At 43.5% G+C, this 17,584-nt stretch overlaps 1 protein-coding gene and 2 long non-coding RNA genes across 4 annotated transcripts in view; 1 reads left to right on the forward strand and 2 right to left on the reverse strand.

Moving 5' to 3' along the window:
* The window catches only part of PRICKLE2 (prickle planar cell polarity protein 2), a 351,644-nt gene extending 349,162 nt beyond the window's left edge, over window positions 1-2,482 (reverse strand). The window contains exons 1-2 of one of the 2 annotated variants that reach the window (XM_009445784.5): window positions 2,297-2,482; window positions 1,449-1,534 (exon numbers count right to left, since the gene is read on the reverse strand). In XM_009445784.5, coding sequence (XP_009444059.1) covers window positions 1,449-1,534; window positions 2,297-2,338 — 128 coding nt within the window. In that variant the 5' untranslated portion in view covers window positions 2,339-2,482. Of the gene's footprint in view, window positions 1-1,448; window positions 1,535-2,188 lie in introns of both variants that reach the window. The other variant, XM_009445783.4, reaches the window with a different exon arrangement.
* Window positions 2,286-13,044, forward strand: LOC129143499 (uncharacterized). The gene is made up of 4 exons (XR_008546993.1): window positions 2,286-2,373; window positions 5,491-5,664; window positions 7,483-7,600; window positions 11,711-13,044. It is a non-coding gene; the product is annotated as an uncharacterized LOC129143499 (long non-coding RNA).
* Window positions 10,502-16,379, reverse strand: LOC134809568 (uncharacterized). The gene is made up of 2 exons (XR_010155631.1): window positions 16,274-16,379; window positions 10,502-11,739 (listed from the first exon to the last, which is right to left on the reverse strand). It is a non-coding gene; the product is annotated as an uncharacterized LOC134809568 (long non-coding RNA).
* Window positions 16,380-17,584: the final 1,205 nt, after the last annotated feature.

A 17,584-nucleotide genomic window follows, 5' to 3' on the forward strand; every position in this document is an offset into this window, starting at 1 on the left:
ATCACACAGTGAAGGAGAGAAGTCAGGCTACACACCCACCCTGCGCCACTGCCCCACAAAGCCCCTGTTCAGAAGTTGACCCAAGGGCTGCACAGTAGGGGAGGAAAGGAAAGTTGGAAATCACTTTCTCTGCTGTTCATTACTCTGCCTCTCCCACCCCCACTAGAGCACAAGATGCATCAAAAAGGAAGCACTCAGTAGTTTTGTCATGCTGGATTTGGTTTACAAAATAAGGCTTCTACACCTATTCTCATTTTTTCACCCATGTTCATATTTGGGACAAACAAGGGGCTGGGCTACAGCACACCTATTTGGGCTACCACATCGGTACCACTGATGAATGTCTATGTCTGCCAATTACATATTTATAAGGTCGCCTGCCTTGACTCTGACACAGAAGTTATTAAATGCTCGGGAGCCATAAGGGTTGCGCTCAGTGCCCTGAAACAAAGGCAAAGAGGCTGCCAGACCCATCTGAAGCAGGAACAAAAGCATTTAATTTCTGAAGGAGCTGGTTGGGAGTTTTCTTATAACTGGGTGCCCAGCACACATTACAAATGGGGAAAAGTAGAGATGCACTAATGCGGTGGGGGTGGGGGGCGGGGGGCGGGGTGTGGAATCAAAGCAGGCTTTTCTGCCTAGCATCCAGAAAAAGCCCTCTTCATAAGCAGCTTGAGTGGTGGAGAAAGGGAGAAAGATGCGCTAATCCAAGAGAGAATGTGTTATGATATTGCACAATTTTCTCCTGTCACCAGTTTTTCCTTTTTATGAAGACGCCAGGGAGGATTCACCTTTTGCTTGAAACCAGCAAACTGGCAGCTTGTAAGCCTGCACCCCAACTTTTCCCAACCAGAGCCCCAGCAGCCAGATGCATTGGGAGGGCACCCAGCTCCCTTGTCTCCCAAACGTAATCATTCCAATCCAAGCTGGGGCTGCCTGGAAGTCAACACTCAAGGCACATTTAATAAGAAACATCTGGCCACCGAAGAGGGTTGACACGGCCCAGGCGGGCAGCAATGGATTTGTGGTTGGGACCCAGAGTTACAGGCGCTGAATTAAAAACACAATTGGAAAACACCAGCTAGTCCAGGGAATCCTACACATACAGCACTATGGCACTTGGCAACACTGCCTTGCCCAGGGTGAATTGTTTTGGAGTGAGTTACCTAGACACATAGTGCCCGTGCTAGGGATCCACAGTTCTCACATCAGTGAATCGCAGCCTTGAGCCCGGCTCTCCTGCATCTCCCAGTGTCTGGCCACCACTTCCACCTCCAATATTTGTAGCAGATGTAGCTCCGCTCTTAAAGAAACAGCCTTTGCATTCTTTCCATGTGACTTACAAGTGAGATTTAAGGCGGGGGGGAATATATATATATATATATGTATGTATATTACATATTGCATATTTTATCTTGCTGTAGTGTTGTGCATTTACGGCTTCCTACCTCCATTTATGCAAGGCGAACCCAGGGCACTGGTCACCACAGGCGTTACATGGCTGGCCTCGCTCTATCCGCCCCAGTCCGGTCAACTTCAAAACAAAAAGACAACACACGCATGTCTCCACCACGGGGTCTCCCTCCACAGCCCCACTCGTGTCCCTGGCAGGATGGCCTGCCCCTCCCACCCCACCTCCTGTAATTTGAGCCAACTGCTCCTCTTCTGTATGGGGGACACGGGGCGGGGCTCTGCCAGTTTCCCAGGGGTGGTCTCCCGCCTGCTTGGGGAAGGGTGCGCGGACCCAGGCAGGTTGCCTCCGGCGTGGGCACCACACCACCACGAAATGGCCCCGGCTGGGGCTTTGTCTCCCCCAGACACCTTGGTCACGGGTTTCTAAGAAACAAAAGCAAGACCCTTCAGTTCCCTGGAGTCCGCAAGAAGCGAGCATCGGGCGCCCGCCCTAGACCGGGCTGGTGCTCCCGGAAAGGGGGCAGCAGAGGACACCCCAAAAGACGGCCCTAAAGTCCCCGCTAGAGCTCCAAGTGGCTGGACGCTGGAGCTTTGGTGCTGGGATTCCGATTTGCCCGGAGGGAGGGGGCTTTCCAGGGATCCCCCAGACTGTGACCCTGAGGGCCACGGTTCGGGTCTCACTGTCGCCCAGCCGGGGGGTCGGAACTTAACCCCTCCCGCGCCTTGGAGCGCTCTCTCGCGCCCTGGACGCGCCCCGCCCGCGGGGCCGGCTTACCTGGGGCCACAGGTGCGCAGCCGCGGGGCGCAGTGGGGCTGCGCGCGGGCGCTCGCGGCCGGCTGGAGGTGCCCGGCGATCGGCCCCGCTCGAGCGGGGGACACTCACCGAGCGGCTGGAGAGTCTTTTCCGGGAGCTCCGGCTGAACATGGCCGGACGCCTCCTGCTCGCAGCGCCGTCCGTCGGTCCGTCCGCGCCGCGGCCGGGAGGGCGGGTAGCCTGGGCGGGCACCCTCGGCGGCCGCTGGCCTGGCTGTCTCCGCCTTGCAGCCCCCGGCTCGCTCCGGAGCGCACGCCTACCCCTCCTCCCTTCCCTCTGCCTCTCCCTCCACGCCCGCAGGTCCCTCCCTCTCTCCCGGCATCCCCCCGCCCTCCCGGGTTCGCCCCGCGGTCCACCGGCTCTTCCCATCCCTCCCCCGCACCCGGCTGGGGCCACTTTCTCCCTTTCCCTGGCTTCTAGGCCCACTGGGCACAACTCCCGGCGCTTACCTGGTCCCGCCCCCGAAGGCTCGTCCCTCACCCTTGTCCCCAGCCTAGGGGCAGGGACCGTTTCACACCCCCCTGCCGCTGTAGCTGGGGTAGGGGAGTGGAGATGGAAGGATGAGGGTTGAGTTTGTTTAAGGTATAATCCACATACAGTAAATTCACCCTTTTTTAGTGCACAGTTCTGCCAGTTTCGACAAATTCGTACAGACCTGTAACCACCACCACAATCAAGCTATAGAACAGCCCTCTCACCCCCGAAAATGGATTATTTTAAAAGTTTGTACCATGCCTAGAATCTAGTGTTCATTAGGTGTTGGGAGAGGAAGAGGAAGAGGAAGTGGAGGAGGAGGAGGAATTATGCCCCTATGTAATTGTACAATGCCTGGAATATAGTAGGTGCTCATTAAGTAAGTGTTGATTCATTGCATTCAAGCTTTGAAGCCATTGCGCCTTTAGTGCCTTTTTTCCCATTACCTTTTCCATCACTTACTAGTTGGTGATCTCCCCAAATTAACCTCTTTGTGCCTCTGTCTCCTTATCGATAATAATTTTTTAAAATGATGTAACAAGAGTCCTTATCTCACACCATTGTTGAGAGCTGAGTTGGGGCATGTTTAGTTATTATAACAGGCACAAACTCAGGCTCATTAAAGATTAGCTGTCATGGCCTGGCATGGCTCACGCCCGTAATCCCAACACTTTCAGAGGGGGAGGCAGGACAATCTCTTGAGGCCAGGAGCTCCAGACCAGCTTGGGCAATCTGACTACACCCATCTCTATAAAAAGTAAAAAATTAGCCAGTCATGATGGTGTGCACTTGTAGTCCTAGCTGCTTGGTAAGCTGAGGCAGGAAGATCGCTGAAGCTCAGGAGTTTGAAGTTACAGTAAGCTATGATGGCCCCACTGCACTCCAGCCTGGGTGTTAGAGCAAGACCCTGTCCTTATAAAATAAATAAAAATAAAGATTAGCTGTCAAACGTAGTAAGTCTGAGAGGTTCAGGCCACATGCCCGCTTATCATTGATGTTTCTACTCAAATACCACCTTCCCTGAGAGAACTTTCCTCGCCCCCGCTGTAACATCTCTCGTACTAATATGATCTCGCACACACTAATATGATGTGTAGCATACATTGAAGTGATCTTGTTTGCTTATTTATTTGTCCTCACCCAAACTCAAGTTGCACAACAGAAAGGACATTGTCTTCTTGGTCTCAGTTGCCCTAGAGCCTGTAACAATGCTTGCCTCTAGTAGGTTCTCTATAAATATTTCTTGAAAGAGGACATTCTTCCCATTGTCAAAAAAGATAACTGTCCAAACTTAGTGTTTTTCAGATGAGACACTGAACTTTGATGAAGAAAAGGTGTTTGCCTGGAGTGGCACAGCAAATGAGTGGCAAGGCCAAACCACCTACACCCCAAATTCAAAAGAATAGGGGGCCACAACTCAGACACACCCAGTGTATCAGTGTCAGCTGATTGTCCTCATGCCTAGACAGTAAAGTTTGGTTTGGTTTCTGGGCCGGAATTAGGGTGAGGCAAAGAAGGCCTTTACTTTAGGAGTAAAATGTACTGGGATGCTAAGAAACTCAGTAACCAAGATAAACCATGTTTTTATTCAATATTCTAAAGAATCAAAGTTAACAGCAAAAAAACTCCATGATGAACAGAATATCATTTTAAACAAAGACAGGATTCTACCCCATGCTTATATAACCCTGCCTCACTCACCTTATCTTAATCCTGGCCCTGGTAAAAATGTTCCAAAACTCAGGGACATTAAGGATAGACTTCCTTATATTGCTTTATCTAAGTTACTCACCACCAACTATCACCATTAGATGATATACCCCCAGAGGGTAAATGCCCCGGCTTTTCTATCTCTTCATTAGCCCAGGCTTAGCACAGCATCTGGCTCATTTCAGATGCTCAACAAACATTTGTTAAATAACTAAATCTAAGGCAGTAGATTAGGCAGGGGGAGGGGCAGGGGATGTTAGCAATCACAGCCCCAGATTATAGTCAGTACCAGGGCTGGATGCTCACCTGGCTTTCTCAGCAGGGCACCACACACCCAGCTCTGTACTGCACGTGGCCTTGTATCCAGAGGAAAACGCCAGGAGGTTAGGGAAGTGCTCATATTGTGATTGTGGATATCACCTATTAGTATTTTAATTATGAAAATTTTTAGAAAAGGTCAGTAACAAAATTAGTGCATTACAAGTTTCCAACAGATGGAGGGTGAATATCTTGAGGAAGTGTTGCCTTATTCAAATTCCCTCAAAGGAGCTACAAGAGCTAGGAGCAGGTGTCTTGCCTCAGATGTGGCTGGTGGAGGGTGCAATGATAACAACATCATTGGGAGCATGTGTGGAGTGTTTCTGGCCTTTAACTTTTATTGTGTGGTCAAAGAGGAGATGCCAAGAAGATGTGAGTGGACTTTAAATGTTGTATGAATAAGCCAGGTGCATGTGGCCCAATCCCAACCCACAAACAGTGCTCCAAGGGTTTCTCCTGATGCTTGCCATAAAAAGAACCCCCTCCTAAGCCCAGTCCCCACTGCTCTATTTCCTCTGAGTTTGAACCAGTATTCTATGGGCTTATTTACCCCTGAGGTTCATGTATGAGAGGTAGTATCTTCCTTATCTATTGAACAACCACTTTATCTTGCTTAGAAAGACAAAGTTTAGTAACCCAGGAAGGAAAAAAACATTCTTGCTGTCAGCTGCAAGTGAATAGTAGACAGTTTTCTTTTGCTTTATCACTGCATTTGCTGTTCATAGACATCTTTGATGTATGCTTTTTCTTCATCTCTCAAGGCAATACAGTTACTAAAGGAACTTGAAGAGATCCTCATACATAATTGTCAACACGGGAAGACGCCTTTGCTATAATGTCAGGTGGAAAAACAAAACCCGAATAGACTGTCTGCCTGTAATTGCTCCTAAAATATGCATCAAGAAACTGGAAAGAAATACACAACACGTTAAAATGTATTGATCGTGAAATTATAAGGTTTTGTTTCCTTTCTGCCTCCTAAATCTGTTTCCTATAATGAACCTCTGTTCATTTCATAACCAGAAATGTAAAAGTATTTATCTAAATTGAGAATTGTGCCCTTGTTGCCTGAGGTCTTCTTACATCAAATCTGGATCAGCTGCAGCGAGAAGCTCTGTGTCTCCCCTTCTTTTGACCTATATATAGGTTCCTGTCTTGTGTAGTTTGGCTTTTCTATTTTTTTTTTTTTTTTTTTTTTTTTTTGTATAAATCTGTGACTTTTAAGCCAGGCAAAGCTTCTGGCCCACTGTGCTCACATACCTGCAGGAAACCTCAGCAATGTGTCCAAAAAGTACTTTCTAAACTAGGAAGGAACACAGTAGCTCAGAGCAGCTTCACACATGTGCACACTTATTTCTGTGACCTACCAGAAACAACTCTGAATGTGGCAAAAGGGGTAAAATCTCCCTGAATAGTAGCCAACACTTAGCAGCTCTATCAAAGCGTCCTCTGAGTCAGAAGTCTACAAATGGTAATTTTAAAAAGAGTATTTAAAGCCATGGTGATGGGGGAGTTCAGGATGACTGGAAAGATGGTTTTTTTCTTAGTGGTGGGTTTATAGAGGGGCTTTCCTCCTCCTTCCCAATGAGCACTTTTCTGTAGTCTATACATTTTCTTGTCTAGGCATGAATCAGACATATGTCCTCAGAAAGAATTAAATCAGGAGATAACTGGAATAAAGAGAGCAGTGCAGGTGGGCTGTTTCACAGGATTTAAATAATCTTAAATGTATAAGTATATCCTAATATACTTAAAGCAAAAATATCTGAAAAGATATAAAGTACTACACTAAACAGCATATATATTTCTCTTTGAAAAGCCTTGGAATTGTGTGGTGCCATGGGCTCAGCTTATCCTGAAAAGCAAATTACAAAGAAAAAGGAAAACTGTAGTTTGAGGGACAGTCACGACAGTGTTGTTTCTAAGACGAAAAGAAAAATCACATGTAAATACCTAACATTAAAGGATCCATTAAGTAAAAATAAATAATGGTACATCCTTCCAATGGCATTCTGCCCAGATGTTAAAAATGATGTAGGATATGAGAAAATTTTTTAAAACCAGCCTACAAAATAACAATATGAATTTACATTTGCAAAAGATTTGGGGTACCTCTTATACTTTCAAAGATACACACATATTTGGAAAAAAGAAGTCCAGCGACTATAACAAAAAATGTTACTGGTTAGGATTGTTTTAGGGATTGAATTTCAAGTGATTTAATAGTTTCTCTTTTGCTTATCTAATTTTTTAAAACAGAATGTGTTTTCCTTTTATAACAATTAAAAGTGAAAATATAAAATAATTACTTGACTTTTTGAAGTTCTTGAAGACTAAGAGTTATCTATAGATGATAAAATATAGGGGGCTTTTGTTACTTTTTCTTATCTATATATTCTTAATTTCTACAGGAAGCAAGTATTGTTTTGAACTAAGAAACACTTTGAAACTGGAAATATAAATGGGTTTCAAATATTCATAATTATCGTGTACAACAAATACTAGTTTTCTTTAGAAAGAAAAAATTTCAAATTTTATTTCTTCACAATTTTCTGGAGTTGTTTTCCCCATGAACATATGTGTCTTTTGTAATAATAAAAAAAAGTATATTTTTGGTGCAGCTCTTCTATCACTCCCTTTAACCAGGGATTTGAGGACTTTTGAGTACTGTGCTCCCTGTTTTCCCAATACTCCTAAACAAGCACAAATATGCAAAGTTGACTTTTTGATAATCCCTTTCACTTGTGTCCCAGTCCACTGTTTGCAGAATACATTCAAAAGTATTATATTGGGACTCCAAGACTCACAGTGAGGTCAGAAAAGGAAACAAACACTCGCTGAAGTTGTGTGACTTCCCCGACACGTATGCTGGTAAGAGAAGGGGGTTTCAGGAGGAATGAAGCCTAGGTTTGTTGTCCCAAGTTTTCATGATCCCTTCCCGTCTTTGGGGATAGCTTTCTGTTAAGATGTTCTCTCTCTCACACACAGACACACATGCAAACACACACAAGACTGCCCTGCTGTGCACCTTCTGGGTGCACCCAGTGCCCCTTCACACAAAAATGCATTTGAAGGACCAGCATAGGTCTGAGGTAACAGCATATTTTGGGGGAGGTGGGTGGACTTTCTCTTGCTGTTTTCCCCTTGACTGCATTTGTTTCCCCATAATCCCCAACCACTCTCTCCAGCTCACCTGGCAAAGCTGCTCCTTTCCCTGAGCTCTCCTCCAGCCTTTGTATCATTGTTCTGCATTGACTGAGTTTGTCATAGCTTCCATTAATTGAATAGAAACCATGAAAAGGGGAGGAGAGGCAGTTTCCATGCACACTATTTCCCCTATTTCGCTAGTCTATGCTTGAGCGTCATCAAGAAACCAAGGTTATTGGTTTGCCACACAGAGCTCATTTTTCTCCTCAATTCTAACTCAAAAATAAATTCTCTCTCTCTCTGAGACACACACACACACAGACACACACACACACACACACACACACACACAGAGAGAGAGAGAGAGAGACATTTAATGGCCTCTGTCTCACTGAGATTCAGAATTACTGAGTGGTTCCCAAACTTTCTGTGCGATACTGGCCAATAGTAGAATTTTGGAGAGTTCAATTGAAGGGATTAAAAGACTCAAAACAAGACCAAACAGGTCAGTAATGAAGACAAAGCAATTGCAACTATAACGTAGGACTGGTTGTCCTTTTCACTTGGCCTTTATCGCTAAGCCTCTTTAGAAAACGTCTCTCAAATTTGGCTGCATGGCAGGAATGACTTGGGAACTTTAAGAAAACTCTAATGCCCAGGCCACACCCCAGGCCAATTAAATCAGAATTTCAGGGGTACAGCCCAGCCATCAGCATTTTAAGAACTCCCCATGTGATTCCAGGCTGCAGTTGTGTGGCAGAACTGTGGACTGCCTGACCTTTTAGGCAAAGGCTTTTCACGGCCAGGTTCTTTGGCTGAGATGTGAATCTGCTATGCTTTCTTCTTCTTACCAGAAGCTGTGCCCAGCTTGACACCCACTGGAATGACCTCATCAACAGTAACAGTTTATAACATGTATCTGAAGAGGGTGGGCCTGGGGTTCCGAAGGGCTTTGTGTTTGCTATGCCTGGGTGCAGGCAGCCGAGTGTGGAGCACTTAGGACAGGGCTAAACCCAGCTGTCTCGTAAAGGAATAAAAGAATGGGCAAGGGCTAAGGAGGGTGACAGAGGAGAATCACCTTATTGGCTGTGCAGACAGGAATTTGGGGGAAAGATGTGTCCAATGGGGATTGCTCAAACAAAATGTTGTTCAGTGCCTGAGCTGGCCCCACCGCAGGATGTAAGGAATCTTCTGTAAAACCATATTATTTTCAGATGCTTGACGTGCCTAGATCTTAGGGAATCCTGGAAGAGAGCTGAGCTTTGTGTTGAGGCTGGCAAAGGGCCATGTCTGAGCTGGCTTCTGGTAACAAGAAGGAAGTCTACACCTGGGCTTCAAGAGTGTAAAGTCAATTACAACAAATTAATTATGCTCATTGGTCACAATGTGTTGGAGCACTTGTGCTGGGCTCGTGGCACCCTGTAGAGATCCACTGGACTGAGGCCTGGTTAATGCTACAGAAAAGGCTGGCTTCTATACTCAAATGAACATCATTCGACAGCTTCTGATCACAGAGGACAACCAAACTGACAATGTTAATGAAACTATTAAAAAGTCTCCAGTTCCAAAAAATGGCATGGATTTCACTTCTCACATTTACCCTAGCTTCCCAACAGACAAACAGGTTGCTTTAAAGTCCCAGAGCTAAGTGATTATTTCGGTTGAGACAGAGTTTTCATGTTTTGGGAACAATTTGATCAAATGGTCTGATTTGTCAAGGTTTCAACCAATTGGCCTGTCTTACCTGCAATTTCCATGAAGCATTTCTTTTTCTTTCCTATCAGCCCCCTGAAAACCAAACCTGACATAATATCTTGATAAGGCCCCTTCCTGATTCTTTCCATCTGGGAAAGTTGTCTCATTTGTCTAGCCCAGCAGTTCTTAACCCTGGCTACACACTAGAATAATCTGGGGAGTTATTTTCTTTAATATGTCATGTCTGGTCCCATCCTAATCAATTAAATCAGTATTCCTGGGACCAGACAATGGCTAGTTTTTTTAAAGCTCTCCAGGTGAATTTAAAGTCTAGTCAGGATTGAAAGCCTTGAATCCATCTCTTTTCCCATGATTTCTTTACTCATCCTCCTTGGTTTTCCTTCTCTGTGCTCATGCTACATTATCCTCATCCTACTTTTGTACCTGCCATCTCACTATGCAAAGTAGACAGTATATCTCTTTTGCACAGATAACACGAGAAGGAGACAGATCAGGACAAGACCTTTAATTCTTTGCTTCTCAAAGGTGGTGTCAGAGACCAGCAGCCATGAAATTATCTGCAAGCTCATTCAAATTGCATAATCCTAGTAACTCAGAATCTACATTTAAACAAAACCCCTAAGCAATATGAATGCACACTGGAGTTTAAGAAGCACTGTTCCAATTAACCCATAACACATCCCCCTTAAAGGATCATCCTACAGCCCCTCTGTGATTCGCCAGAGTGGAACTATGTGGCTCAAACCCTCAGTCTCCCCAGGTACTGGCTCTGTATGAAGCCCTATTTTAAATGCTTCTACAGACAACCATTCATTTTAACCTTGCTACAGCTCTGTGGGACTGGCTTACTATTATTCCTCACTGGAATAAAACAAGGTTCAGAGAAGTGAAGTGACTTGTCCAAGCTAGTGACAGATTCAGGATTTTAATACAGGTTCCACTTGATTCCAAAGTTGGTTCTCTTTACAATAAAACAGATGTCACCGTGCTTCATCCAGAAACAGGTAAGCACAGAGTAGGTGAGACAGCTGGTGCAATCCTAGCTCTTCTTGCTTTGGACTGAAACTTGCAAGACCCTTTCTCTGCTGCTGCCTGAAACTTGCAAGACCCTAACTCTGCTGCTAGCAATGAAAGAGAGACCAGTTGTCCTGTTCCAGCAGCAAGTCAATATCTCACCTTGGAAATGACTAAAAAAAAAAAAAAAAAGTGGTGTTCTCATCACCACTGAGAACTCCCCCAAGAGAACACAGTCTGTTTGGCCTCTTGGTAGGACCCTTCTGGATATGTAGTTCATTTCCTCTTCAGCAGAGAATTTGGTCTCTTGAGTATTAAAACGTATGCTTTTCTTTTGTGTTCTCTTTTTGCAAGCCAAAAATCATCCAACCAGACAACCCTTTCTCTGTCATGTATGGGACATGTACAATTTTTAAATAGTTGTTAAAAAAAAAATTGGAACTTCAGTTTAAATGGACTAAAACTTCCTACGTAGCGTGCAACTGGGGTCAGTATGGCCAAGATGTTAAGTGCCCGTGAAGTCACCTCTTTTGTCTTTTAAAAGGATAATCAATGCCATAGACTAGGTTGAAAACTAGATCCAAGCAGAGGCCCCTCACATTCCTTGGGCATGTAAAATGGACAAGTAGTAGACTGAATTGTCATTTCTTCATAAAAGTGGTTGCCAGGATTTGGGTCTGTATGAGTCAGAGCAGCCTAGCTACTCCAACGAACAGCAAGTCTCACAGGCCTATCAAAAGAGCTGTTTCATGCTTTTGCTCACATCATAGTCTGATGCAAGTGAGGCAGGGGAGGGGGCGAGAGGAGGGGAAGAGTGAGTGGGAAGGTAGTGCTCTGCTCCGCCCAGACATTCAGGCTGATAAATCTTCTGAGGGCTGCATCTGCCATCTTCCAGAACTGCAATGTCCAATATGGCAGTGATGTCATATGTGACCATTTATATTTAAATGAATCAAAAGTAAAAATTCACTTACTCTGTTGCATTAGCCATATTTCCAGTTCTCAAAAGCCACATGTGACTAGATTCTACTATACTAGATGCACAAAATAGAAGATTTCCATAATTCCAGAAAATTCTATTTGACCACTTCCTCTAAATTTCAGAGTGCTCCACCGGATTGTCTGAATGTGACCTGCAGACAAGAAAAGAGAAGGTAAAGAGTCAGTGAGGACTGGTAGACGTATTTTCCCCAAATTTCATTGGCACAAGCTTGAGACATGGCCTCCTTTACTGCAAGAGAACCGGAAAGCATCATCTAGCTTTGCGCCTAAGAAGAGGAGAAGCGCGGACATGCATGAGCCCTTGGGCATCCCTGTCCCAGTGGCCTTATCAGAACTGCAATACTATCTCACACTGCATTCCTTGTATTCCTAGGAGAACTGGCCAGGCTTCTAAAGAACATAACCTTATTTTGGATTAGGCCTCAGGGATGTTAACTCTTGCTGTCGGTAAGGGTTGACTCAGATGCAGAAACTCAGACAATAGTTAACCACTTCACTTGAAAGAGAAAGCCTCATATGACATTCATCTCATCAATGGCAAAGTGTATGAAAAAGTGATTCTGTTTTTATATTCTAAATCAGGAGTTGGCAAATTTTTCTGTACAGGTTCGGATAGGAACTATTTAAGGCTTTGTGGATCATACAGTCTTTATCGCAACAACTCAACTCCACAATTGTAGTACAAAAGTGCCATAGATGAAGGAGAGTGACAGGGTTTCAATAAAGCTTTGTTTACAAAAGCAGGCGGTAGGTCCAATTTGGTCTAGCATAGTTTGCCGGCTCCTGCTCTAAGTCTTCACCAGGTCCTCTTCACTTCCTAGCAGACTCACCTTTCTCTTCTTCCTGTCCCCTCCAAAAAAGAATGGTAAAAAGAAGAATGGAAATGTTGGTATATGTAGAGAGCCAACATTTTGCAGTGCTAAGCACTTTACTCAAGTTAATTTAATTCTCACAACACCTTGAGTAAGATTTTTATGGTTGCCCATTTACAGATGAGGAAGCTGACACACAGAGAAATTAAGTCATCAGGTTTAGCTCATGAAGAGACTAAAATTCTAAGTGTGATGGCATAATTCACTATAAGTCACTCGTGCATGAAGCAGTATTGTTTAATATCCCCCAACATGGTAATCAGGGAAGAACTTAGCCATAGACATTATCAGAGGGAGGGAACTAGAGTAGGGCATGGGGAAAAAAAGTACATACCTGAGTTGGTAGTTGATGGGATTTGTTTGTGAACACCTATGACACATGTTAGGGGTGGGGAGATGGCAAGAAGAATGAGGAACAAATCTGTAAACCATGTAGGGGTCTGTGGTCTTGCAATGGCAGATGCGGAAGTCATTATTGTGATGAACACAAGGCTTATTAATGTGCAACAGTGCCCAATTTTAACCCTTTCCTGTCATTTTCAATAAAGGGAATTTTGTCTTTGATATCTGCTTCTCCTTTCCCCAGTTTCTGGCTTAAAAAAATGCAAAATCAGGATGTTGGGCAAAAAGAAACAGGCCCAGGCAGTACGGAAGAAAGGAGGAAAGATTTTTGTTTATTAGACATTTCATGGGCTCTCCTTTGTTGTGAAAAGTCTGGGTAATGGGCAAGGCAGAGAGAGGGATGAAGGCAGTCAGAGAGGCAAAATCAACCTAAATACTGTATTGCTGAGAGAGAACAGAGGTCAAAGACTGAGAGCCTGAAAAGGCAAGTGGGCTGCTCTTGGAGATGTTTGGGTTTGGGGTGGTGAATGAGAAGCTTTGGTATAACTGAGAAAATCAAGAAAGAAAGAGAAAAGGATTTTGAGAAATGCTACCATGGGTTATCAGTTGGGCCCCTTATAACATTCTCTGGGTATTGCAGGTAAAGTTTCCATTGTAATTATTTTCGCTTTGGAAGATGTGGCTCTACGCAGAGATTGGACTACATGGGGCCTTGGGATTTATTTGGGTTACACTAACAAAATGTCTCCATTTTTTGCTCCCTGAATTGGAGGAATCTAGAGTATATGAAAAAAAAAAAGAATTACAATAGGCACAGCAGTCCAAGAATGGAAAAGCCTAGCTCTTGAGGAAGAGAATTTTCCATCTCTGCAAGTGTTCAGGTAATCACCTATTGTGACATTGAGGAGGGAATGCAGGAGCTGTAGGGAAGTGGGTTCCTCAACCTGGCTGAGCATCAAAAGAATCACAGCTTTCACAACCCACAGCCCCAGGCCCCTTCTATTTCTGTCATGTTGTGGAGCACTGACCTTTTACAAAAGCTCTCCAGGGGATTCAGAGCTTTGGGAACCAATGATGCCAAGAGCTGGGCAACGTGATCTCTACTGCTGCTTCCAAGCCTGACAGCATTATCCTCCACGAACCTCTCCTTTGTAAAAGCATAACATCATAGGAGTATTTAGCCAAAGCACATTCTGTTAAAAGGGAAGTGTGCTTAAAGGATCTCTCAAATAAGTAAAGAGAAATAGAAGGAACAAAGTCACTGTGAAGTTACATCCTGCTTCTTTTTGGGTCTCCTTGGATGATATTTTAGACACATTAAACTAGTCCACTGATTTATTTATTTTAAGGGCTTTTTTTTTTCCAGGGCTTTGGGGCTCCACGCTTTCTCTGCATTCACTACTAAAACTCCTTTAATGAGAAAATAGTGCCAGGTGGAAAAACAAAAATAGAGAAGAGGTTCTCAGACCAGTCACAAAAATTATTCTACAATCCAGGTAATTGTGGCTGAGAGCTGTATCTGGAAAATGGTGAGAAAATTACATTTTTGTAAATGCAGCCATATGTGGAAAGCTGTGAGGCAGCTCCTTATGAAAAAGGCTAAGTTAGAGGAAACTTTCTATAAACCGAGTGGATATCAAGATTTTTATCTTTAAGGTTTTCCCTGAATTGCAAAAGTAATATGTCTATTTTAGAAAATATGGGACACACACTTAGAAAAACAGAAAAAAAACCTTAAAGTACACATAATTCCATCACTGCAAGAAAACAATTTTAAATATTTTGGAGTATAGCCTTCCAGATGAACACATATATACACACATATATACATATAAATATGTACATGTAATAAACCTTTTTCAAAAAATTGGGATCCAACTATACCTATTTCTTTGCAACCTGCTTTTTCCCCCCACTTCATCTGTCATGATTATTTTCTCACACCACAAATACTTTTCCACAGCAGTTTCCAAAGGCTGCATAAAATTCTATCCTATTAAACCCCATTGTTGGACATTGAGGTTGTTTCTAATTTTTGACATGATAAATGATGCTTCTCATCTGCATCAGTATTATTTTAGATGAAGACACACGCGGATATACCCAGCGATGCCAAATAAAACAGTGCCATTGCTAAATGTGATCTCATGTTTTATGCATTCTAAAATATTGAAGCTGTGGTTTGGGAACTGGTTAACTGTGGCTCCAGTGTGCGAATATACCACTTCTTCTGGGGCTGAGCTGCAGCCAGCCAGGTCACCTAGGGGGGTGGGGGTCAGGAGATAAGCACCTCCCCTTAGGTGCTCCAATTCCTTGGGCTCAGAAAATCTCTCTCTGTCCTTCCAATAATAATATTCAAGGGAAAGAAATGAGGGAAAAAATTTGATGGCTTCTGTTTCAGGTTGAATTATGCCACCCCCCACCCCTCCCCCCGCAAATTCATATGTTCAAGTCCTAATCCCTGATATCTCAGAATGTGACTGTATCTGGAAATAGAATCTTTAAAGGGGTAAGTAAGATAAACATAGGTCATTCAGGTGGCTCCTTACCTAATATAGCTGGTGTCCTTATAAGAAAAGATCAGAACACAGACACACAAATACACACACACACACACACACACACACAGGGAAGACCATATGAAGACACAGGGAGAAGACAGTCAACTGCAAGCCAGGGGGAGAGGCCTCAGAAGAAACCAGCCTTGATCTTGGACTTCCAGCCTGCAGAATTAGGAGAAAATAAATGTCTGTTTTTTAAACCACCCAGTCTGTGGTACTTGGTTATGACAGCCCTAGCAAACTAAGACAGCTTCCTAACACATCTTCAGAGAAATGTTTCAGGTAAGTCAGAGTTCTAAGAGCAGGCAGCTGGAGAGTTAGAGTCAGAGAGAAGGGACTTGAAATGGAGGGTCTAGGACTCAGGAGCCACCTGATCTTCAGCATGCCCCTGCATGCTGAAATTTTTGGCTACGTATTACATATTGGCTACATAGTCAATACAGCTAATATGTGGCCAAAAATTTTAGCATCCCTGCCTCAGCATCCTCATCTTTATAGTAGAGACCAAACTCTTGTGATAAATAACACCCACTGTATTAGTCCATTTTCAAGCTGCTGATAAAGAGATACCTGAGACTGGGAAGAAAAAGAGGTTTAATGGACTCACAGTTCCACATATCTGCGGAGGCCTCACAATCATGGCAGAAAGGCCAAAGGCACTTTGTACGTGATGTTGGCAAGAGACAATGAGAGCCAAGCCACAGCAGAAACCCCTTATAAAAACATCAGATCTCATGAGACTTATTCACTGTCATGAGAATAATATGTGAGAAACTGCCCCCATGATTCGATTATCTCCCACCAAGTCCCTCCCATAACATGTGGGGATTATGGGAGCTACAATTCAAGATGAGATTTGGGTGGGGACACAGTGAAACCATATCACCCACCTTTTGGAGGATTCTGAGGATGCCAGACGTGAAAAGTGCCTGGCACAGTGCTTGGTATGTAGGAGGCATGGGATGAACTGTGTTAGCCAGTGGCCTGCACAAGCTTATCTTCACCCTGTCAAATAAAGCGAGTCTTAATTAACCATATAATATGTAAAAAGATACTTACACATTTGGAACTTTTGCTTTAAGGCAGATTCACTTTGTTTAGCCCACACAGTGCTTCTTAAAAACACTTCAAATTAGTTGCCAATATTTTAACAACAGGAGATTCTACGCAAATTCTGGATTTCTGGCTATTTGAAAAATCAACAGATCTGGAAGCCCTAGGCCACCATTCTCTGGCTCACCGTGGTTCCTGGGCAAGGGACGTAGCTGTGTCACCTGCTGGCCCATGTAGCATTGAATCTGTAACCTAGACCCTAATGTATAAACTGATTTTTATAAATAAAAGTACATACATGCATACACACGGAGAATAAATGTATGTGTGTGTATGTGTGTGTGTATATATTCCTTAAGTCCCATGTCTCTTTGCTTCATTATTTCAACATCTTTTTTTTTTTAAAAATTCACTTTGATTCCAGATTCATGACTTTGGTGTCTGATTCAACAAAACTGGTCTAAAAGCCCTATTGCACCATACACCCTAGAAATGTGGATGAAACTACAATTCCCCTAGTTTAACCTCTCATTTTACTCATGAGGCAATACGGCTAATAGGTGGCTAAAAATTTTAGCCTTGAAAGGGGCCTCAGAAATTAGCTAGTCTTTGTAAAACCCTCGTTGTTGCTAGAAACCTCAGAGATTTAGGAAACCTTTTTGTTATTTGATTTGATTTTTACAAAAACAAAAAACAAACAAACAAAAAAACCCAGGACCAAAAACAAAAAACAAAGGAATTCAAACATTTAATTAGTCATGTTAATTTGTTTTCCTTTCCCTCCAAGCAATCTCCAGGCATTACTAAAATGCTCCCAGGTATTTCCTAAAACAGGTTTACCTCCACCCAGCCCTGTGAACCTCAGCGTTGTCTTGTATCAGTTGCTAGGTAACTGAGGAAGATTTATGCACATCTATTGTTAATTTTAAAGACAATTTTCAGCTCTGCCATAAACATCAGTAGAAGCAGACACCACACTTGCACTGAGACATTCCTCTAGCCTTCCCTGAGATGGGGCATTCCAGGGCATGTCTACAAAATCCAAAATATTCTGGTTTTTAAAAAAAAAAAAAAAAAAAAAGGAAAATGCTGGTAAATTCCCAGCTGTCTGCAAAAACAGTTCAGCAAATTTGAGACATTTGGGCCCA

The sequence above is a fragment of the Pan troglodytes genome, chromosome 2 (assembly GCF_028858775.2).
Source record: "Pan troglodytes isolate AG18354 chromosome 2, NHGRI_mPanTro3-v2.0_pri, whole genome shotgun sequence".
Taxonomy (NCBI): Eukaryota; Metazoa; Chordata; class Mammalia; order Primates; family Hominidae; genus Pan; species Pan troglodytes.